At 38.0% G+C, this 21,500-nt stretch overlaps 1 protein-coding gene across 2 annotated transcripts in view; it reads right to left on the reverse strand.

Annotated features, from left to right (window-relative positions):
* Positions 1-21,500, reverse strand: part of LOC143284013 (putative polypeptide N-acetylgalactosaminyltransferase 10) — a 43,030-nt gene that overhangs the window by 12,073 nt on the left and 9,457 nt on the right. For both annotated transcript variants that reach the window (XM_076590550.1, XM_076590551.1), the window contains exons 7-12: positions 20,980-21,157; positions 18,801-18,918; positions 17,418-17,528; positions 15,106-15,327; positions 1,990-2,097; positions 702-845 (exon numbers count right to left, since the gene is read on the reverse strand). In XM_076590550.1, coding sequence (XP_076446665.1) covers positions 702-845; positions 1,990-2,097; positions 15,106-15,327; positions 17,418-17,528; positions 18,801-18,918; positions 20,980-21,157 — 881 coding nt within the window. The remainder of the gene's footprint in view (positions 1-701; positions 846-1,989; positions 2,098-15,105; positions 15,328-17,417; positions 17,529-18,800; positions 18,919-20,979; positions 21,158-21,500) is intronic.

The raw sequence follows: 21,500 nt of genomic DNA on the forward strand, positions 1-21,500 counted from the left end.
ATAGATTTCATAAAGAAACAATACGCATGCATGTAAAACCAACCCTTCCCTCCACACACACACATAAGCATGCTGTCACCTTCACTATTTTCCTCTCAACTACAGGGAGTGAACTATTATTCCTTTCAAGTCTCATCCTCACCTGAGACATACAAACACAAAATCCAAAGTAAACCTTTTTTTTTTCTAATTCAGGCAATTACACAACAAATAGGCAAACACAAATTGTATCTAAATAATGGCTAACTTGTGATGAATACATTCAGTCCTAAACAAATACGACACCAGAGAGAATACCATACTTAATTCTACATTTATTTAACTAAAAAGTATTAAAAAAATTAAGTATAAAAAACAACAACAAAAACATCATTGTGGTTGCTGATATGATAATGTAACAAAACATGTACCACTCCGAAGAGTCAACAGCTTGCAGCAATGCATGCAACAATCACACACATCCAAGAACCATCAACAATGCTGGTTGCCTGGCCTCAATGCACTCAACAGATTGTATAAAATGCTGGTTGCCTGGCCTCAACAGATTGTATCTAAAATGCTGGTTACCTGGCCTTCACAGATAGTATCCTAAATTTTGGTTGCCTGGCCTCAAAGTACACGCCAGATTGTATACAACACTGACTGCCTCGCCTCAACAGATTGCATCTAAAATGCTGGTTGCCTGGCATCAATGCACTCACCAGATTGTATTTAAAGCGCTGGTTGCCTTGCATGCCATGGCAACTGAACAGAATGACTGGGGCTTTGGGCATGGACTGGGAGGCATCAAAACACACTGTGCGCTTCTTAGGACGTATGTCCTTGTGCCAAGACAGCTCCAGTTGCTGCAACAGACAGCCAAAAAAAAGTAACACTCGTTTCTGTTGTGTGATAATGAAAATGACACAAAGAACTTTCTGTCAAATGTTCACATTCACAATATAGAAGCATGAATATAACCAGCATGCACAACCCAGAAATCAGAGTATGGCTGGCTAAACAGCAGGGTAAAAACAGCCATACATGTAAAAGCCCACATAGGTCATTGACTTTTACAATTATGGTCCCCATGTTGTTTACTTGTCTATGTTGTGATAATGCACCTGACCAAATTTCTCCAGTTGGAGATAATAAAGTTATTCTTATACATACAAGTGAACCTGAAAGTTGTAGCCAATGAACAGTGAGATGAACACAAAATAACTGAAGGAAGATTAGCTCACACTAATTCTCATTACATTCTTCTTGTTCTCCTACTAAATCAAAACATACAAATCACTGTAGAGGAAAAGAAAAAAAGAAAAGAGAAAAAAAACCCAAAAGAAACTGTGATTGGGTCTCTGCTAAAATGACAAAGTTTTATTTGGCAGCTTTCAGAATTATTTCCAAAGACATTCATATCTGTAATTCAGTAAATAGCTAAATAGCTACAAAAGGATGAATGGGCTGCAATATGTTATCGTATTTGCACCTTAGGTGGGTTTTTTTTGTTTGTTTTTTTTACATTTTATGCAAGTTGAATACTTCTTTTTTCTTCTTCACTCATTCAATCAAATGGTCTAATGAGACAAACAATCAAATTCACTCTCCTGATTTGGGGTATGAGAAATGTGTGTGTAATAAAAACATGAACACATATAGGTAAAATATTAAGTTTGTACAAATAGTAAATGTATGGGGAAAAACGAAAAACAAAAAACAAATATCAACCACAGCACTTGTGTGTGGATGGGGTTTGATTGTATCACAATGGGTTGACATATACGCTGCAGTCAAGCAAGATGAATATTTTATTCAATTCATTTTCTAGAAACAGCGCACATGTAGCTGCTTATTAATCAACATCTGATTCAAAGGATATGTCCAACAGCAATTTCATGGAAGAGAAAATATGGAAAGCTGCAACTGTGAGCATCTGTAACAAGCTGTTTATAGAAAATGAATTAAATGAAATAATCATCTTGCTTGGATCTGTCAAAAGGGGATCACCTGCTCTCCACCAGATCCCCCGTCCTTGACACACTTTTCCAGCTGGAAACGTTCGTTGGTCCCCTTGTAGCGGGTATCCACACACATGTTGCTGGCCTTGTTACGCAGCTTCATGCACACACACGCCACACACATAGACACACGGGTTGTTCACCTTGTTACGCAGCTTCACACACACACCCACCACACACATATGTGGTAGTGTGGACTGAAGTTCCAATTACCTCCTGTTTTGTTGTGTTGTAGATTATTGAGGTAAAAGATTTGGAAGTTAAATTTTTATCATCAATGCTTTTTCTTTTCTTTATTTATCAAGTGGCGGCAGTGAGCCGTGACACTGTTCCAATCTGTGGGGTCTTGGCCAAAGTGGGTTGCCTCAAGCTGAGGAGGCAATGCATGCCACTCAGGGATGGGGTGTTGGTGGTACAGGGAAGGGCAGACCGTTCCCACTAGGCTGCCTGAAGTGAAAGATGTGATTGGAAATTCAGGGAAATGCCCCATCGGAACAGTGACTGGTTGTCTCCTCTAGATAACCCCTTCTGACACCAATACTGGTTACCTGGATGAGATAGACTGCTGCGGTTCCAATGGAGCCATCGATGTGTCCACACTAAGAATAGGCCTATCCCTCAAGTTTTGGCAGCATGGGGGTGCAGTAAAAGACTGCTAAGCCACTTGTGCATATATGTGAACTGTTTTTTGTGTGTTTTGTTTGGAAAAGTTTGTAATTTTTTTGTAAAATGCTTGGGCTTTGAAAAAGACCTTGTATGTTTATTTTTTGTTTGGTATACTTCAAGTGCTACAAAAGCACTTAATAAGATTTTTACCAGAAATGTGGCTGGTGAACGTTGGATAGCTAACTGATGTTTTGTCGTCCAGAGGGTAAGTAGAGCTTGTTTTTGGTTACAATTCTAGCAAGTGACAAATGGTTGTGGTATACATGTTCATGTTCAGTAGGAAGGTGACAGATGGCCGCTTTGTGATGAGGGAACAGTAGTAAATACTCTCCCTTTATCTGTTAACATTGAGATGTCTATTGGTGTGCTTGTTCTTAGTTTAATTACTAACAAGTTAGTTGCTCTGTCAATGAATCATGTAGGCCTGTAGGGGGTTGACTACTGTTGAGAAGGGTTCCACTTTGTGATAAGGAAATAGCTGTGAATGCTATCCTTAATCAGCAGACATAGTGGATGGGTTGAGCATGTAATTTGAACAAAGGCAAGCCACACTTTTCCTGCTTGGGGACAGAGCACACAGGTGCAGCTGAACTGGGGACGAGTTAATTAAATAATGATTTTTGGTTAGTTTTTGAAACACGTTCCTTAATTTTTTTTTTTTGGTTGGTTAACCTTCGGAGCAAGTTAATATAGCTGGGGAGGATGTGGTAGTGTGGACTGAAGTTCCGATTACCTCCTGTTTGTTGTGTTGTAGATTACTGAGGTCAAAAGATTTGGAAGCTAAATTGTTATTATCAATGCTTTTCTTTTTAATTCATTAACCAAGAATATTTGTAATACTGAAGAGTATTTTAATTTTATTTTTAGGATTATTTTTGTTATATGAATAATTCTATGGATTATACTTTAAATTTGATGTGAATAGTCTGATTTTAGTTTTTACAAAGACGCCGAGAAGCTGCCATGTCCTGCACCCTGTATTAGTTTAGCCTGTTGTTATAAAGAGGGGCTTCCTGCACCCTGTATTAGTTTAGCCTGTTGTTATAAAGAGGGGCTTCCTGCACCCTGTATTAGTTTAGCCTGTTGTTATAAAGAGGGGCTTCCTGCACCCTGTATTAGTTTAGCCTGTTGTTATAATGAGGGGCGGCGGCAGCGGGTTTTTTTAGGTTTTTTTTTTAGAGGGATTATGATTGGGAGTAGGAACAGCAAAATTTGGGTTTAGTAAGGGGTAAAGATTAGGATTTGCCAAATTTTGGGACTGGGTTTTGTTAATAGGAGGAACTGTGGGGTTTTTTTGGTTTTTTTTTTGGGGGGGGGGGGGGGGGGGGGGGGGGGGTTGTAGTTTTTTTTTGTTTGTGAAATAATTGTGGGAGAAGTTAGAGGTGCATGGTCGTGTGTTCTTGTTTTTGTTTTTTTGTGTGTGTGGGGTTTTTTTCCACATTGTCCACCCCATAAGCCCCTTCTAAAATACTCCTTGATTAATAAATGGTTGTTTGAATATGAAGCAGTCTCTGTTATAATTTGTGTCTTGTCAGTGAGGCTGTATATTTGTTTTATAAATTTTGGTATGGTATCCTGTTTGGACAGTGTGACTGGGTGTTGATATTGTTGTTTGTCTATCTGTGTGTTGTTCTGTCTTACTCGTTAGTCAAGTGAGTGAGTTGTGGGTGCGGTGGGATCCTGCAAATTATAAATTTAATGTGAGCAACTAAGCCTTCATTTATTTTCTAAGGGAAATAACCCCTGGGTTTTATTCATTTATATATTAACCCTTTCGCTGCCAGGAAAATAAGATTTAAGTGAAATCTATTTGCCAGGTTTTTTTGTTTTGTTTTGTTGTGTTTTTTTTAACAAAAAACGGGTATAAATTTTCAAAAAATTCTGTGCTCTTTGTTACTGGAGAAAGACCCATAAAAGTAAATATTTTCTGAAAGGTAAATGAATAAAGAATACAAAACACATGTTTTCCCATTTTATATATTTTTAGTGACATGCTGTTGTTTTGAAATCAGTGTTTTGTTTTTTGTCACATTTTCAACTTGTTTATTACTAACATTAGTCAGGTATTTTGCACTAAAATATCATATTTTCTGGACAAATGGATATCTGCATACACAAAATCATACTAGAACAACCACAATAAAAAAAAAAAGAAAAAAGAAAAAAGATAGATATAAAATGCATTGTGACTTCTCCAAGTGATAATGTGGATGAGAGGCCACGCCTCCTCAGTCTCCATCCCCCTCCTCTTCACCCCTCTCACACAGTCACTTTATCCAGTTCTCATCAGACCGCGTTGGCTTTGTGCCAAGAAAATCGCTCACACTGTCCTGCTAATAATTCAGTCAGTTTCTGTCATCTGCTAAGGTTTGCCCAGCTGGCATCACTCACTGATAGTCATATCTTGGCCACTCTCTTGACTGCTCCCTTTATTTTCTATCAAATCGTCCTATAAATGTTCATCACTGTCTTCTTCAAGTTTACGCTTCAATTCTTTCTGAGCATCAGCAAAAGAAAGCAATCTTGGTTGATTTAGTTCGCTACAATCGCATGTCTTGAGCACGGCGTCAGTCCGACATTTTGTTGAGCGAGCGAGGAGAGGAGCCAGGCAAACACTGGGACAGTAACCCAACCAAAATGTTCAAATAAAGGACTTCTTCATGACGTAGATGGGGTTTCTAGCTATGAATAGAATCCAGAAAGATTCCCCAAGCTAAAGCTACCAGCATTTTTGTCAACAAACTGAACGCAAAGCAGGGAAAAGTCAGAATATTTCGATGACGAGTTATCTCGTCACTGTGGCAGCGAAGCGTACATGCTTGCTATGACGAGTTCTAGGCAGCCTAGGGGTTAAATACTTTTTTTTTTTTCAATTTAATCTTTTTTTTGTTTTTGATATTTATTGACTTTTTTTTTCTTTTTTTATGGCTCACACTGCCACACATAGACACACACAGACAGACACACACAACACAAATGCAGACACTCACACACCACACATCCACACACAAACACACACACACACCCAAACACACACACGCCACAAACACACACACTTTTTTTGAGACATATCAAAGCTTGTAGACCAATCCATAAAAACTACACCGTGTCTGCTAAAAAATAAATTTTGAAAAGAGCAGATGCCTGACTGATGCATTAACCCAATGTGTTCGTCTATCTTTCTACTCTTATGATACGTTTGAACTTGAAGATGTTGACAATGACAGTGACAAAACTGACAACATCTGAGTCTTTTTTCAATCCATCTATCCAATCAGACTTTCTTTCCTAGCAAGTGACCATGACTGACAGTAAAAGTACTGTTCTTTCAAGCAATTTGAGAAGGGGGGGGGGTGGTGGTGGTGAGAAATAGAGGAGTGGTGTAAGACAATAGGTCGTGGCACAGGGGCGTGGCACACACCTGTCAATCAACTGCCAGGAATGGCAACAGCCAATCATCCATCATTTTTTTTCAACTTAGGATTGACAGACAATAGTTGGGAATCATGTGTTTTACTTTTTCACGCTTTTTTGTCACTGATCTGTTGACCTAATTCTTTATACAGGAGACAGACCAGATGCACAGCAGACGCATAGTCAGATCAGTTAAAACAAGGATGACGGGAATATCATCAAAGTGCTTTTTCCCCTAAAGGGGAACATTCTTAGGCGTAAGAAAAGCTTGATGGCTCACTCTCTGAGAACGGGATTGACTTTTTATCTTGACCGAACCCACGTATGTCGTTGCTGAGACAGTCATTCAGAAGATGCCTTTTGGCCAAATGTCTTTGAGGAGGTTTTTGGGACTTGAAGGAGCTTCTCAACAGTAGACCTGAGAGAACGGGAAAGGGTGTAAGTACAAAGGACAGAAGATAAGTAAGATGGGAGAGATCCTTCAAAGTGGTGATAAACCAATGTGGCAATTTTGCACTAAATTCTGTACTGGATGAGTCACCAATGAAGCTGACATGAGGGTGGGGTAATGTGATCTTTTTTCGACTTTCTGAAAATGATTCTTGCAGTATTATTCAAAGTTATCTGAAGGCATGACAACAAATCAAAAGGCAAACCAGAACGAAGTGAACTACAGTTGTCAATGTGACTAAAGATCAAGGAACAGACAAACTGATCCTGTAGAACCTGAAAAAAAAAGAATGGTAAAGAAAATTAGGCAACTGCAGCTATATCCATGCAAACAAACCAAGCACACACCTCTGACATTCATCATTCCATAACTTGTTTGCCAGAGGATTACAAAAAAAAGTAACCTGAACACAAACATAATAATACATGACACTTAAAATAATATCTAATAAACACAAACATAATAAAACATGGCACACAAAATGATATCTAATAACAGGCCAACAAAATCCAAAAATGCCAGTGGGCAACTCTCATGTTCCAGACACAAAATAGAATACAGCACGGAAAGAATGCCCAGTTATCAAGCCCAGAAAGAGACAAATAACATCAAAGGCTCTCCAATGAAGAGTACACGTCAAACGATCAGCATGGCAGAAAACGAGGAGGAGGTGACTGAAAGAAAAGAACACAAGAGAGGCAAGGCCTTCAAGACTCACTTGTGACATGCACTTACTACAACAACTGAATCAAAACACAAAAAATCAATTGCAAAACAAAAGTCATGTGCACCTCCCAACACAGAAATATAGACCACACAAAGTTGTGCTGGATTTCATATTGTTTATTTATTTATTTTTTTTCACTTATTATTTTCAAAATTAAAGTCACAAAGGGAAAAAAAAAAATTCTAACTCACACTTCCTTTTGTTTAAATGAAAGAGGAAATGCACCTAAGTGTGACCAACATACACAGACACACACAAGATAGGTAATAAAGTTAAGTTACATACTTGTATAAATATATAAGATGTGACTGAACTTTTTGTTAAACTATTATGTAATGCACTATACGCTTAATCACAGAGAAAACAATTAATACAATGTGAAAAAACTCAATATGGGTATTAACAATGTGCCTGTCTGCTTTATAATTACAATAGAAAAAATGACATTCACAACATATTTTCATAATATCACAGATTTTTGTGATAACCCTGATTCAGTAAGACCCAACATATATAAATATAAATATATATATATATATATATATATATATAATGACATGAAAGTCAAAATTCAAATGATAAATATAGTTCAGATGTAACTGAACAGTGAGCTTTTTACTATGTATGAAAAACAAAAACTGTTAATTACTGAATTATAAGTTTATAATTGTTGAGAAAAAGTGTAATACAGTGTGAAAAAAAAATTATTGATATTAACAATGTGCATACCTATTTGTTTCAAATGATTGCTCAAACTCAAATTTGCTTTTTGTTTTTAGTGAAAAAGGATTCAGCTTCATATAAGTAATAAAGTTCAGTTACATTCCATACACAAGATGGTTCAACCCCCTGGAATGGATCAGTCAGGCCAGGGTATGTTTCCCAGCAGTCTGAAATCAGTAATGTAAACTGCTATTAGTCATAATATAAATTATTATTGTTACAGAACCTGACACACATGCACACATAGACACACACAGATACACACATGTGAACACAACAAACAACTCTTTCATTTAATAAATATCTATGTATCCTCATGTATAAAGATTTTTTCTTGTAATCTCTCTCTCTCTCTCTCTCTCTCTCTCTCTTGTGCACCTCTAATTCAGTAAATAATTCCACATTTGAATCTATTTTGCGCTCAAAACATGTGTACACAAATATATATTACAAATTGTATTACTGTAATGTCACTATACTGGAACAAATCCAACTTCTCTCCCACCCCACACTAGCACATACTAAACCCAAGTATTCTGCACAATACTGAACATTTTCAAGGCAATTAATATTATTGCCAATGGTTCAAACCCATGGAGTGGGTCAGTCAAGCCAAGGCCTGTGTCCCAGCAGTCTAAAATCAGTTATGGAGACTGCTATCAGTCATACTATATCATTGTTACAAAGCCTAACACACACACACAATATATATATATATATATATATATATATATATATATATATATATATAAACACAACAAACTTTCATTTATCATATATCTATCATCCTCATGAATAAAGAATTTTATCTTGTAATCTCTCTCTGTCTCTTTCTCATACACATCTATTTTAGTAAATACATTCCACATTTGAAGCTATTTTGTGCTCAAAACATGTGTACACAAACTACATAATATTACAAATTGTATTACTGTAATGTCACTATATACTCTGTGTGTGTGTGTGTGTGTGTGTGTGTGTGTGTGTGTGTGTGTGTGTGTGTGTGGCCAAGGTATGTTTCCCAGCAGTCTAAAATCAGTTATATAGCCTGCTATCAGTCATACTATATCATTGTTACAGAGCCTAAAACACACACACACACACACACACACACACACACACACACACACACACACACACACACACACACACACACAGACAGACAGACATATATATGAACACAACAAACAACTTTCATTTATCATATATCTATCATCCTCATGAATAAAGAATTTTATCTTGTAATCTCTCTCTGTCTCTTTCTCATACACATTTAAATTTAGTCAATACATTCCACATTTGGATCTACTTTGTGCTCAAAACATGTGTACACAAACTACATAATATTACAAATTGTATTACTGTAATGTCACTATATACTGTGTGTGTGTGTGTGTGTGTGTGTGTGTGTGTGTGGCCAAGGTATGTTTCCCAGCAGTCTAAAATCAGTTATACAGACTGCTATCAGTCATACTATATCATTGTTACAGAGCCTAACACACACACACACACACACACACACACACAGAAAGACAGACATATATATGAACACAACAAACAACTTTCATTTATCATATATCTATTATCTTCATGAATAAAGAATTTTCTCTTGTGATCTCTCTCATACCCATCTAATTTAGTAAATACATTCCACATTTGAAACTATTTAGTGATCAAAACATGTGTACACAAATACATAATATTACAAATTGTATTACTGTAATGTCACTACACTGGAACAAATCCCACTTCTCTCCCACCCCACACTAGCACATACTAAACCCAAGTATTCTGCACAATACTGAACATTTTCAAGGCAATTAATATTATTGCCAATGGTTCAAACCCATGGAGTGGGTCAGTCAAGCCAAGGTCTGTTTCCCAGCAGTCTAAAATCATTTATGTAGACTGCTATCAGTCATACTTTATCACTGTTACAGAGCCTAAAACACACACACACACACACACACACACACACACACACACACACACTCACACACACATCAACACAACAAACATCTTTCATTTATCATATATCTATCCTCCTCATGAATAAAGAATTTTCTCTTGTTATCTCTCTCCCTCTCTCTGCCATACACATCTAATTTAGTAAATACATATACATTCCACATTTGAATCTATTTTTTGCTCAAAACATGTGCATACAAACAATATAATATTATAACAAATTGTATTACTGTAATGTCACTATAGACTCTGTGTGTGTGTGTGTGTGTGTGCGTGTGTGTGTGAGCGAGTTTGAAGAAATTTGATATCAAAGTTCAAATTCACAAGACATGTCATAGTATTCAGATATATATTAAATTGTATGATATGAATAATATTGATTCAACCCACACATGTTCTTATCTTGATTATAAAGATGATATCAAGTTGACAGGATCTGTTGTTCAGGATGGCTGTGTTTCAAAGACGTCTGACACTGTGTTGTCAAGTCTGGTGTCGTTTTCGTAGTGCAGGCCCAGGGTAGTCTGCCGCTGATGCAGAAACTGAGCCAGTGGGGAGTTGTCAGACTGGTCAGTTTTGAGGGTGGATGGCTGACTGACTTCATCAGTGGTTGCTGTCTCTGCCGTTGTTGTTGTTCTTCTTCTTTCCCTTCTCTACCGCCTTCATGTGTTGTCGAACACAGTGTGTAACAAGCATCGTCTGCTACAAGCATGACACACATCAGTCTCGGGGTAAATGACGCCCCATTTTACCATCTAATTTTATAGTTTTAAAGTTGATGTGAAAATTGAGTATTTTGTTAAACCAATAACATGTAGAGCCAAGTACGAGTACTTCTAAACGTCGTATGAAGTGAAAAGGACTTAATTTTGAGGAAAGTCAAGACTGGAAATTTTCATGTTTCATCAAGGGTATTAACTCTCGTGGTTTATTATTTTTAACTGACAAAGAATAGTGGTGATTCCGATTGATTTTGTTGATATTTTTATGGCAGTTTGGGGCATAATCCAGTAAGTGATGAGGCGTTCACAAATCTTTCTCTGAATAAATATTTAACGGTCTCCTTCTCCAACTTTCCATCACATGTTATCGTGTATTGACTATTGGATTAAACGGGCAGGTCAACTACTTGAAACAAAATGTCACCCTTTGCAGCGCGAGGAATATGAGCATGCGCTTTGAATATGTATAAATATATGTACGCAAATGATTTTTGCCCATGACCTTCAGGGCTCAGCTAATAGATCTATAAAGTCCACTAGTAGTACTGATTTTAGTATTTTCCGAAAAAGACCACTTGGGCAAATGAACATTGTGAAAGCCCTGTACACTGAGAGTAAAACACACAAGCTTTTACATGCAAAATAAACATAACTTCCATGCTTTGCAAAAGAAGTTCCTGTTTGAACAAAAAACAAGAGAGGCAAGGCCTTCAAGACTCACTTGTGACATGCACTTACTACAACAATTGACAAAACACAAAAAATCAATTGCAAAACAAAAGTCATGTGCACCTCCCAACACAGAAATATAGACCACACAAAGTTGTGCTGGATTTCACATTGTTTACTTTTTTTTTTTCTTTTTTTTTTTCACTTTTTTTTTCAAAGTTAAGTCACAAAGGAAAAAAAAAATCACTTCTAACTCATACTTGCTTTTGTTTACATGAAAGAGGAAATGCACCTAAGTGTGACCAACATACAGACACACACAAGATAGGTACACTTGTATAAATATATAAGATGTAACTGAACTTTTTGTTAATCATAGAGAAAACAATTAATACAATGTGAAAAAACTCAATATGGGTATTAACAATGTGTCTGTCTGCTTTATGATTACAATTAGTATCAGAAAAAATGACATTCACAACACATTTCATCATATTACAGATTTTTGTGATAATCCTGATTCAGAAAGACACAACACACACACACACACACACACACACACACACACACATATTCATACATACATATATATACATATCTATCTATCTATCTATCTATCTATCTATCTATCTATATATATATATATATATATATATATATATATATATATATATATATAATTACTTCATAATCTAGACCATTTTTTAAAACAGTCACTCTTTTTCTATCAAATACATAATTATAAGCTTATAATTGTTGAGAAAAAGTGTAATACAGTGTGAAAAAATAAATATAGATATTAACAATGTGCATGCCTATGTGTTTCAAATGATTGTTCAAACTCAAATTTGCTTTAAAAATAAATATAGATATTAACAACGTGTATGGCTATTTGTTTCAAATGATTGTTCAAACTCAAATTTGCTTTTTGTTTAAGTGAAAAAGGATTCAATTTCATATAAGAAATAAAGTTCAGTTACATTCCATACACAAGATGCATGGTTCAACCCCCCCCCCCCTCTCCCCCCCCTGAATGGATCAGTCAGGCCAGGGTCTGTTTCCCAGCAGTCTGAAAACAGTTATGTAAACTGCTATCAGTCATAATATATTATTGTTACAGAACTTCACACACACACACACACACACAGATACACACATGTGAACACAACAAATAACTCTTTCATTTAATAAATATCTAAGTATCCTCATGTATAAATATTTTTTTCTTGTAATCTCTCTCTCTCTCTCTCTCTCTCTCTCTGTCATCATGCACCTCTAATTCAGTAAATACATTCCACATTTGAATCTATTCTGTGCTTGCTCAAAACATGTGTACACAAATACATAATATATATATATGCACAATTATTGTTACAGAACCTCACACACACACACACACACACACACACACACACAGATACACACATGTGAGCACAACAAACAACTCTTTCATTTAATAAATATTTATGTATCCTCAGGTATAAAGATTTTTTTCTTGTTATCTCTCTCTCTCTCTCATGTGTGTGTGTGTGTGTGTGTGTGTGTGTGTGTGTGTGTGTGTGTGTGTGTGTGTGTGTGTGTGCGTGTGTGTGTGTGTGAGGAGTTTGAAGAAATTCAATATCAAAGTTCAAATTCACAAGACATGTCATAGTATTCAGATCTATATCAAATTGTATGATATGAATAATACTGATTCAACCCACACGTGTTCTGGTCTTGATTATAAAGATGATATCAAGTTGACAGGATCTGTTGTTCAGGATGGCTGTGTTTCAAAGACGTCTGACACTGTGTTGTCAAGTCTGGTGTCGTTTTCGTAGTGCAGGCCCGGGGTAGTCTGCCGCTGATGCAGAAACTGAGCCAGTGGGGAGTTGTCAGACTGGTCAGTTTTGAGGGTGGATGGCTGACTGACTTCATCAGTGGTTGCTGTCTCTGCCGTTGTTGTTGTTCTTCTTCTTTCCCTTCTCTACCGCCTTCATGTGTTGTCGAACACAGTGTGTAACAAGCATCGTCTGCTACAAGCATGACTGACATCAGTCTCGGGGTAAATGACGCCCCATTTTACCATCTAATTTTATAGTTTTAAAGTTGATATGAAAATTGAGTATTTTGTTAAACCAATAACATGTAGAGCCAAGTACGAGTACTTCTAAACGTCGTTTGAAGTGAAAAGGACTTCATTTTGAAAAAAAGTAAAGACTGGAAATTTTCATGTTTCATCAAGGGTATTAACTCTCGTGGTTTATTATTTTTAACTGTGAATTCTGACTGATTTTGTTGATATTTTTATGGCAGTTTGGGGCATAATCCAGTAAGTGATGAGGCATTCACAAATCTTTCTCTGAATAAATATTTAATGGTCTCCTTCTCCAACTTTCCATCACATGTTATCGTGCTTTTGTCGATTGAATATTGGATTGAATGGGCAGGTCAACTACTTGAAACAAAATGTCGCCCTTCGAGCTTGCGAGCACGCGCTTTGAATATGTATAAATATGTGTACGCAATTGATTTTTGCCCATGACCTTCAGGTCTCAGCCAATAGATCTATAAAGTCAACTCATAGTACTGATTTTAGTATTTTCCGAAAAAGACCACTTGGGCAAATGAACACAGTGAAAGCCCTATACACTGAGAGTAAAACACACAAGCTTTTAATGTACTGAGTATAATTTCAAAATGTAATGTTTAAGATGAGAAAGATCAGTTTAAAGCAAATTAACCCCCCTAGCATTAATTACAGATTAATTTCCCTTTTTTGCTATCTACACCAAAGACATGCAAAATAAATATAACTTCCATGCTTAGCAAAAGAAGTTCCTGTTTGAACAAAAAATGATAGAAATGACTGCTCTTGTTGTTGAGTCAGATTATCAGATCAAAGTGCCAAGTTTAGAGAATAAAAAAAGTGCCAAGTTTAGAGAATAAAAAAAATATAAATATAACAGTAAATTCAGTTTGCATATAATTTGGCTTCTTTTTAATTTTTTTGTGCCCATCCCAGACGTAAAATATTGTTTTAAACAAGATGACTGTAAAGAACTGAACTTTTCCTATTTTCATGCCAAATTTGGTGTCAACTGACAAAGTATTTGCAGAGAGAATGGCAATGTTAAAGTTTACCACGGAAACACACACACACACACACAACCGAACATCGGGTTAAAACATAGACTAACTTTGTTTACACAAGTAAGTCAATGATAAAAATGACTGTTCTTGTTGTTGTGTCAGAATATCAGATCAAAGTGCCAAGTTTAGAGAATAAAAAAAATATATATATATAACAGTAAATTCAGTTTGCATATAATTTGGCTTCTATTTTTATTTTTTTGTGCCCATCCCAGAGGTGCAATATTGTTTTAAACAAGATGACTGGAAAGAACTGAATTTTTCCTATTTTTATACCAAATTTGGTGTCAACTGATAAAGTATTTGCAGAGAAAATGGCAATGTTAAAGTTTACCACGGACACACAGACATACACACACACAAACACAGACAACCGAACACCAGGTTGAAACATAGACTCACTTTGTTTACACAAGTGAGTCAAAAACCATAAACAAAGAGACAGAAAAGAAAAGAAGAAATTTCTGACACAGATTTTTTCCAAAAAGTGGGAATATCATTTGTATCAAAACAATCCCTAGAATCCCAACAAGGAGTTGGTGGGGGGAGGGGGGGAGAGGGGGGGGAGGGTAAGGGGGGAGGGGGGAATGGAAGAGCTAAAAAAATGAAGCTTCCACTCCCTAAAGCACTTACCTCCCCCTCTGCCAAAGGCTGGGGCTCCACAGGGGGATAATACTTGGGAAGATCAAAGGCCACGTTCTCCATGAACCACTTGAAGGGTTTGCACTTCAGTTTGGTGCGGATAGCACGCTGCTCACTCAGGTCACCAGGGTCAATGTTGCGATAATGTGGCCGTTTTTTGTACAGGTATTCCGCATATTCATCCATCCATACTTCAGCCACACGCCGGTAATTCTAATATATAAAAAAGAAAAAAAGAGACCAAAATTTTCAAATTAGACCGCATGCAGTGAATCACATAATTTGCAGATTACAAAGAGTACAGGGCTGTATAAAACACTGAGAAAGAGAAAGAAGAAAAAAAGTGAAGTGTAATTTAGGAAGAGAAAAAAACAAGTAGGATATCTGAGTTGTGTTTTTTTTCATTTTAATTTCATTTTATTCTATTCTATTTTACTTGATTATTCTTTCTTTCTTTCTTTGTGTGTTATAGGAAATCTTTTTTATGTGGCCTACATTAATCCTATTCATAAACCCATTTCAATGCATTATAATCTTCACAAGCTTTTTTGCAGTGATTGCGCTGTATGCATGTTTTTGTCTGCATTATATTTCATTGAATAATATATGTTTTCTTTGAGATGTTAACCTTCATAATGATGTGCATGGCTGGCGTAATGTTGTTGCCAGTGTGTACTGATGTGTGCATGTGTGAGGAGGGAAGGTGTAGTTGGGTGTGTATGTGTGTAGTTTGTGTGCAGCGGGAGGTGAATGTTGCCTTATCTTGTGTTTCTGTGTCAATGACGTGTGATTTTATTTTTCTTGCGTAACATTAATTCTATTACTTAAGTCACATACACACACACTACTCCCCCACACCCACCCCCCTCCCCTGTCTGATATCACTTGAGAGTGAAAAGACATTAAACTGAAGAAACTTAATTCATTGTGTAGCATGTTTTAACAGTTTTAATCTAGAATTTTTTGTTTACAGAAGCTTAGAAATGTTGGTATAAATTCAAATATTCTTCAAAGTTATTATCGATGTTGTATCAAGTCCGTGCTTACAGTTTCATTTATGTGCTGGTATGGAAGTTTGGGAGTGAGGAGTAAGCGTGTTTTGAACGATGTCATGAGTGTATGCAGTAAAATTGTGGGAGTGAAACAAGCTAGTATGCAAGAGCTGTATGAAAGTCGAGTGGTTAAAAAAAGCAGGCAGATAGCAACTGACGACACCCATATTTTAGCAAAGTATTATGAGCTGTTGCCATCAGGACGACGCTACAGAACTTTTAAGTTGAAATCCAGAGCTCTGAAGACTTTTATTCCACGTTCAATCCACCTTTTAAATTCTTGAGAACTGTGTGTGTGTGTGTGTGTGTGTGTGTGTGTGTGTGTGTGTGCGCGCGCGCGCGCGTGCGCACTCTCATGTGAGATGTGTGAAAGTCCGCGCATGATAGGCTGTACCTTGTTCTAGTTGTGGTGTGTGTGTGTGTGTGTGTGTGTTAACTGAGCTTAAAACGTGACAATTGGTTATAATGAATGTGCAATATGTAGGAAGAATAATGTGCAATATGCAGGATGAATGTACAATGAATATGTCTCCATATTCTAAATATATTTCTGTTTAATAATTACGATGTAATAATTAATTGCAATGTTTTTAAAAGCGAATATGTGAAATGCTTTTATTTCAGAACATATGTTTATTACTCTTGTTTAATCAAGTTATCCGCGTGTGTGGGGTGGGTGGGTGGGGGGTGGGGGGTGCGGTGCGGGTGTGTGCTGATTATCTGGTTGTGGTTTTCCGCAATTCATCTTTATTCTTATCTTATCTGTCTATTATAATCAATGTGCAGTATAGTAGGCTATGTTTATAATTATATTCAAATAATGTTTCTTAATTCTTTCTGTTTTTACATTAAGAATACTAGTTATTACCTGCAGTGTGTGGATGTATGTATGAAACGATGTATGTGATATGTTTTACATTTGTATCTTCGTAATATTTGTAGGGGCTGTTGTTGGCTTTTACAGTTATGGTCCCCATGTTGTTTACTTGTCTATGTTGTGATAATGCACCTGACCAAATTTCTCCAGCTGGAGATAATAAAGTTATTCTTATCTTATCTTATCTTATCTTATGTTCATGTTCTAAAATTAGATTGTGCTTAATAACATCTATGATGTTGCGTGTACTCAAGCCAAAAGACAAATTTCTGCAAATTTACAGACAATAAAGTTGTATCTCGTCTTGTCTTGTCTTGTTTTGTCTTGTCTTGTAGTATCTTGTCTCATCTTAACTTATCCCTTGTCTAACTCACCCTGCCCACAAAGTCACCGACACCTGGATTGGGGAAGGGAGCAAACTTTCTGTAGATGTGACCGATCCTGGAGCAAGGGGCATCCACCATACGGCCTCCACACTGCCACAGCTGTCACACACACAGGTAACATCATCTTTTGTGTCAGCATCCACCATACGGCCTCCACACTGCCACACACAGGTAACATCATCTTTTGTATCAGCATCCACCATACGGTCTCCACACTGCCACACACAGGTAACATCATCTTTTGTATCAGCATCCACCATACGGCCTCCACACTGCCACACACAGGTAACATCATCTTTTGTATCAGCATACACCAAACGGCCTCCACACTGCCACACACAGGTAACATCATCTTTTGCATCAGCATCCACCATACGGCCTCCACACTGCCACACACAGGTAACATCATCTTTTGTATCAGCATCCACCATACGGCCTCCACACTGCCACAGCTGTCACACACAGGTAACATCATCTTTTGTATCAGCATCCACCATACGGCCTCCACACTGCCACACCTGTCACACAAAGTAACATCATACGTTGTATCAGCATCCACCATACGGCCTCCACACTGTCACACACAGGTAACATCATCTTTTGTGTCAGCATCCACCATACGGCCTCCACACTGCCACAGATGTCACACAAAGTAACATCATCTTTTGCATCAGCATCCACCATACGGCCTCCAGACTGTCACACACAGGTAAGATCATCTTTTGTATCAGCATCCACCATACGGCCTCCACACTGCCACAGCTGTCACACAAAGTAACATCATACATTGTATCAGCATCCACCACACGGCCTCCACACTGCCACAGCTGTCACACAAAGTAACATCATCTTTTGTATCAGCATCCGCCACACGGCCTCCACATTGCCACAGCTGTCACACACAGGTAACATCATCTTTTGTATCAGCATCCACCATATGGCCTCCACTTCCACAACTGCAGTAATATTATCAGTGTGTATATCAACAGACACTGCCAAAACAGTGATACTGCGGTAATGTCATCAATATTCACATCAACAGACACTGCCACATCTGTAACGCAGTGGTATCATGGCCCCAAAACCATAGCAATATGGTAATCCAATGTCTCCCGTTTCACTTTATAAAAATATGGTGCGTTTGTTTTTCTTCTTCCTCTGTATTTCCTCATGCAAGACCATTTTTATTTTTACCCAACCATGTAGACAATCAAAGTCTGTTCAGGGATGTGTATCCTGTGTATTCTGATTTTGATATGGATATTTATATAGCACCAATACTTGGGCGGAGACCAAGCTCTAAGCACTTTACAAACTCAGGGTCATTTGCGTGTGTGCGTGCATGCGTGTCTGACCCTGCAACTTCCTCACCTTGAAGGACAGTTCATACTGTTCACCGCCCCAGATGTCCAACCCTGGGTCGTAGCCACCCATCTCCCAGAACCACTCCCGGCTGATGGCAAACAGACCCCCTGCCATCACAGGACTCCTGGAAACACACACACACACACAGAGTTTCAGTTTCTCAATGAGGAATCACTGCATTCGGACAAATCCATATGCGCTACATCACTGACCAGCAACATGACCAACATGCTTTGTTAGGCCTTGAGTGCATGCATAATTGTGTACCTATCCAAGTGGATTTCCTCTACAGAATTTTGCCAGAGGACAACACTCTTGTTGCCATGGATTCTTTTTCAGTGTGCCAAGTGCATCCTGCACACGGGACCTCGGCTTATAGTCTCATCCAAACGACTAGACGCTCAGTTTGATTTCTTAGTCAAACTTCAGAGAAAGGGCGATAGCAGTATTCGAACCATGACCCTCACACACATACAATCACATGCACGAACATACACATACTCACACAAGCGCATGTATACACTCACACACACACACACACAAAGTAGAAGTAACATCACCATGACAATGGTTTTTTGTTTTGTTTGGTTTCCTGTTTGATTTTTTTTTTTTTTTTTGGCTTCCCCAGTGTCCATTTCAGAAGCATTACTCCAACACTGCTCATCCTTAGTCTCCCAAGCACAGCCACACCCAGGCTCATCTGCTGCAGCCCCAGTGCCAGCAGTCCACAGAGAGCTATCAATATGAGGTCACACATCAGAGGAGACCCTGCACTGACAGTGTGTCACTTCAACAGTGCTCAGAAGTACCTGTGCTGATACAACTACTCATGACGGCTTTGTCACTGTGCCAGACGTAATGATCATTCTGCTTAAGACTGCTACCACTGACAAATGAATTGGAAGAATCAAATATAATGCATAAATTTGTCTCAGTGAAGTCTTTGTATGTCTGCTTGAAAGGTGTACTTTTTTTTAATGTCCTTTTGATTAACAAATATTGCATTCTGAACAATGCTCTTTGTTGTCTTTGCATATTTCTAACATATTCACTTAGGACGTTAACACAACATCTTCCTGTTTGTATGAAAGCACAGCAGAAACTGTTCTTGTTGCATCAACTGAGTAAGTTTAGAATCAGATGTGCAGTCGTGACCTCTGTCACTGTTTGGGAGAGCCACAGTTAGTTTTAGGAAAATGGAAAATGAACGACAGAAAAGTGAAAACAGAACTAAAGACCGTTCCTCTGTAACTGATGATGAATGATGTGAGGAGGAGAAAGATGTTACAAAAATCATGACTGTACTCTAAGCTTCCTTTCATAATATATCCTGGCATCAAACTGACCAGAGAGATATAGACACCTACAGTGTTGGTCAGAAAATTTGAGCAAAGCACTCAAAGAAACACTCGTGAAGTTGATGGGGCTAGCCTTTCAAACTGGCCCACACCACACTCAACACTGTATGACACCCAACCATGGACCAAAAAAATCCCAGTTTGCCTCTGACAGGGTTTGAACCCGTGCACTCAATCTGTTAGTCTGTGATGCTTACCACTTTGCCACAATGAATGAATAATGAATGATATGGATACTTACAAAGCGCCAATCCTCAGTTGGAGACCAAGCTCTAAGAGCTTTAAAAAAAACAGGGTCACTTGCACAACAGGTTGTCTACCTAGGAAGAGCTGACTGACGGCTGCCATTAGGCACTCGTCATTCGTGTCCTGTGTCATTCAAATCAGATTTCAGGCATGCACACATACTCACTCAGGACAGACATGTAACATTTTACGCACATGACCATTTTCTTTATTTATCTCATCATGTATGCAGCCATACTTTGTTTTCTAGGATGTGCATGCTGGGTATGTTCTTGTGTCCAAAACCCACGAAACGCTTACATGGATTATTGAATCTTTAACGTGCATATTTGATTTCTGCATATATATACACACAAAGGGGGTTCAGGCACAAGCAGGTCTGCACATGTGTTAACCTGGGATATTGGAAAAATCTCCACTTTTTTTACCCACCAGGTGCTGTTACGAGATTTGAACCTGCGACCCTCAGATTGAAAGTCCAAAGCTTTAACCACTCGGCTATTGCACCCATCAATGCTGGAGATATTCAGGTCTTTGTTATTTTGTTCTGTTCCAGAAGGAGCCAACAATGTCTCACTCACTCAAAGGGCTCAGCTGGGTGTTTCTTGTCCCTGTCCAAAAGGGGCAGCCGTTTGTAGAAGAACTCCCAGTCAAAGGCTCCCCTGGCTCCCTCGTCCTGGGCCCGGTAGGCAAAGTTCTCATAATCAATGACGTCAATGAAGGGACATACCACCGTCCTATAGTCCTCAGCAATAGGCTCTGCAAGTACAGTACACACATCTCAACCACTGCCTATACTATATATATAGTTCTCAGCAGAGAACCACAAGTATAGTACACCTCAACCACAGACTGTAGTCATGTAGTCATGACTGTAGATCATGTGCAGAGTTCCACATGTGAAGTACACATCTCACCCACAGACTGTAATAATGTGCAGAGTTCCACATGTGCAGAACACATCTCACCCACAGACTGTAATAATGTGCAGAGTTCCACAAGTGTAGTACACATCTCACCCACAGACTGTAGTCATGTGCAGAGATCCACATGTGTAGTACACATCTCACCCACAGACTGTAGTCATGTGCACAGTTCCACA

Source organism: Babylonia areolata, chromosome 7, assembly GCF_041734735.1.
Source record: "Babylonia areolata isolate BAREFJ2019XMU chromosome 7, ASM4173473v1, whole genome shotgun sequence".
Lineage (NCBI taxonomy): Eukaryota > Metazoa > Mollusca > Gastropoda > Neogastropoda > Buccinidae > Babylonia > Babylonia areolata.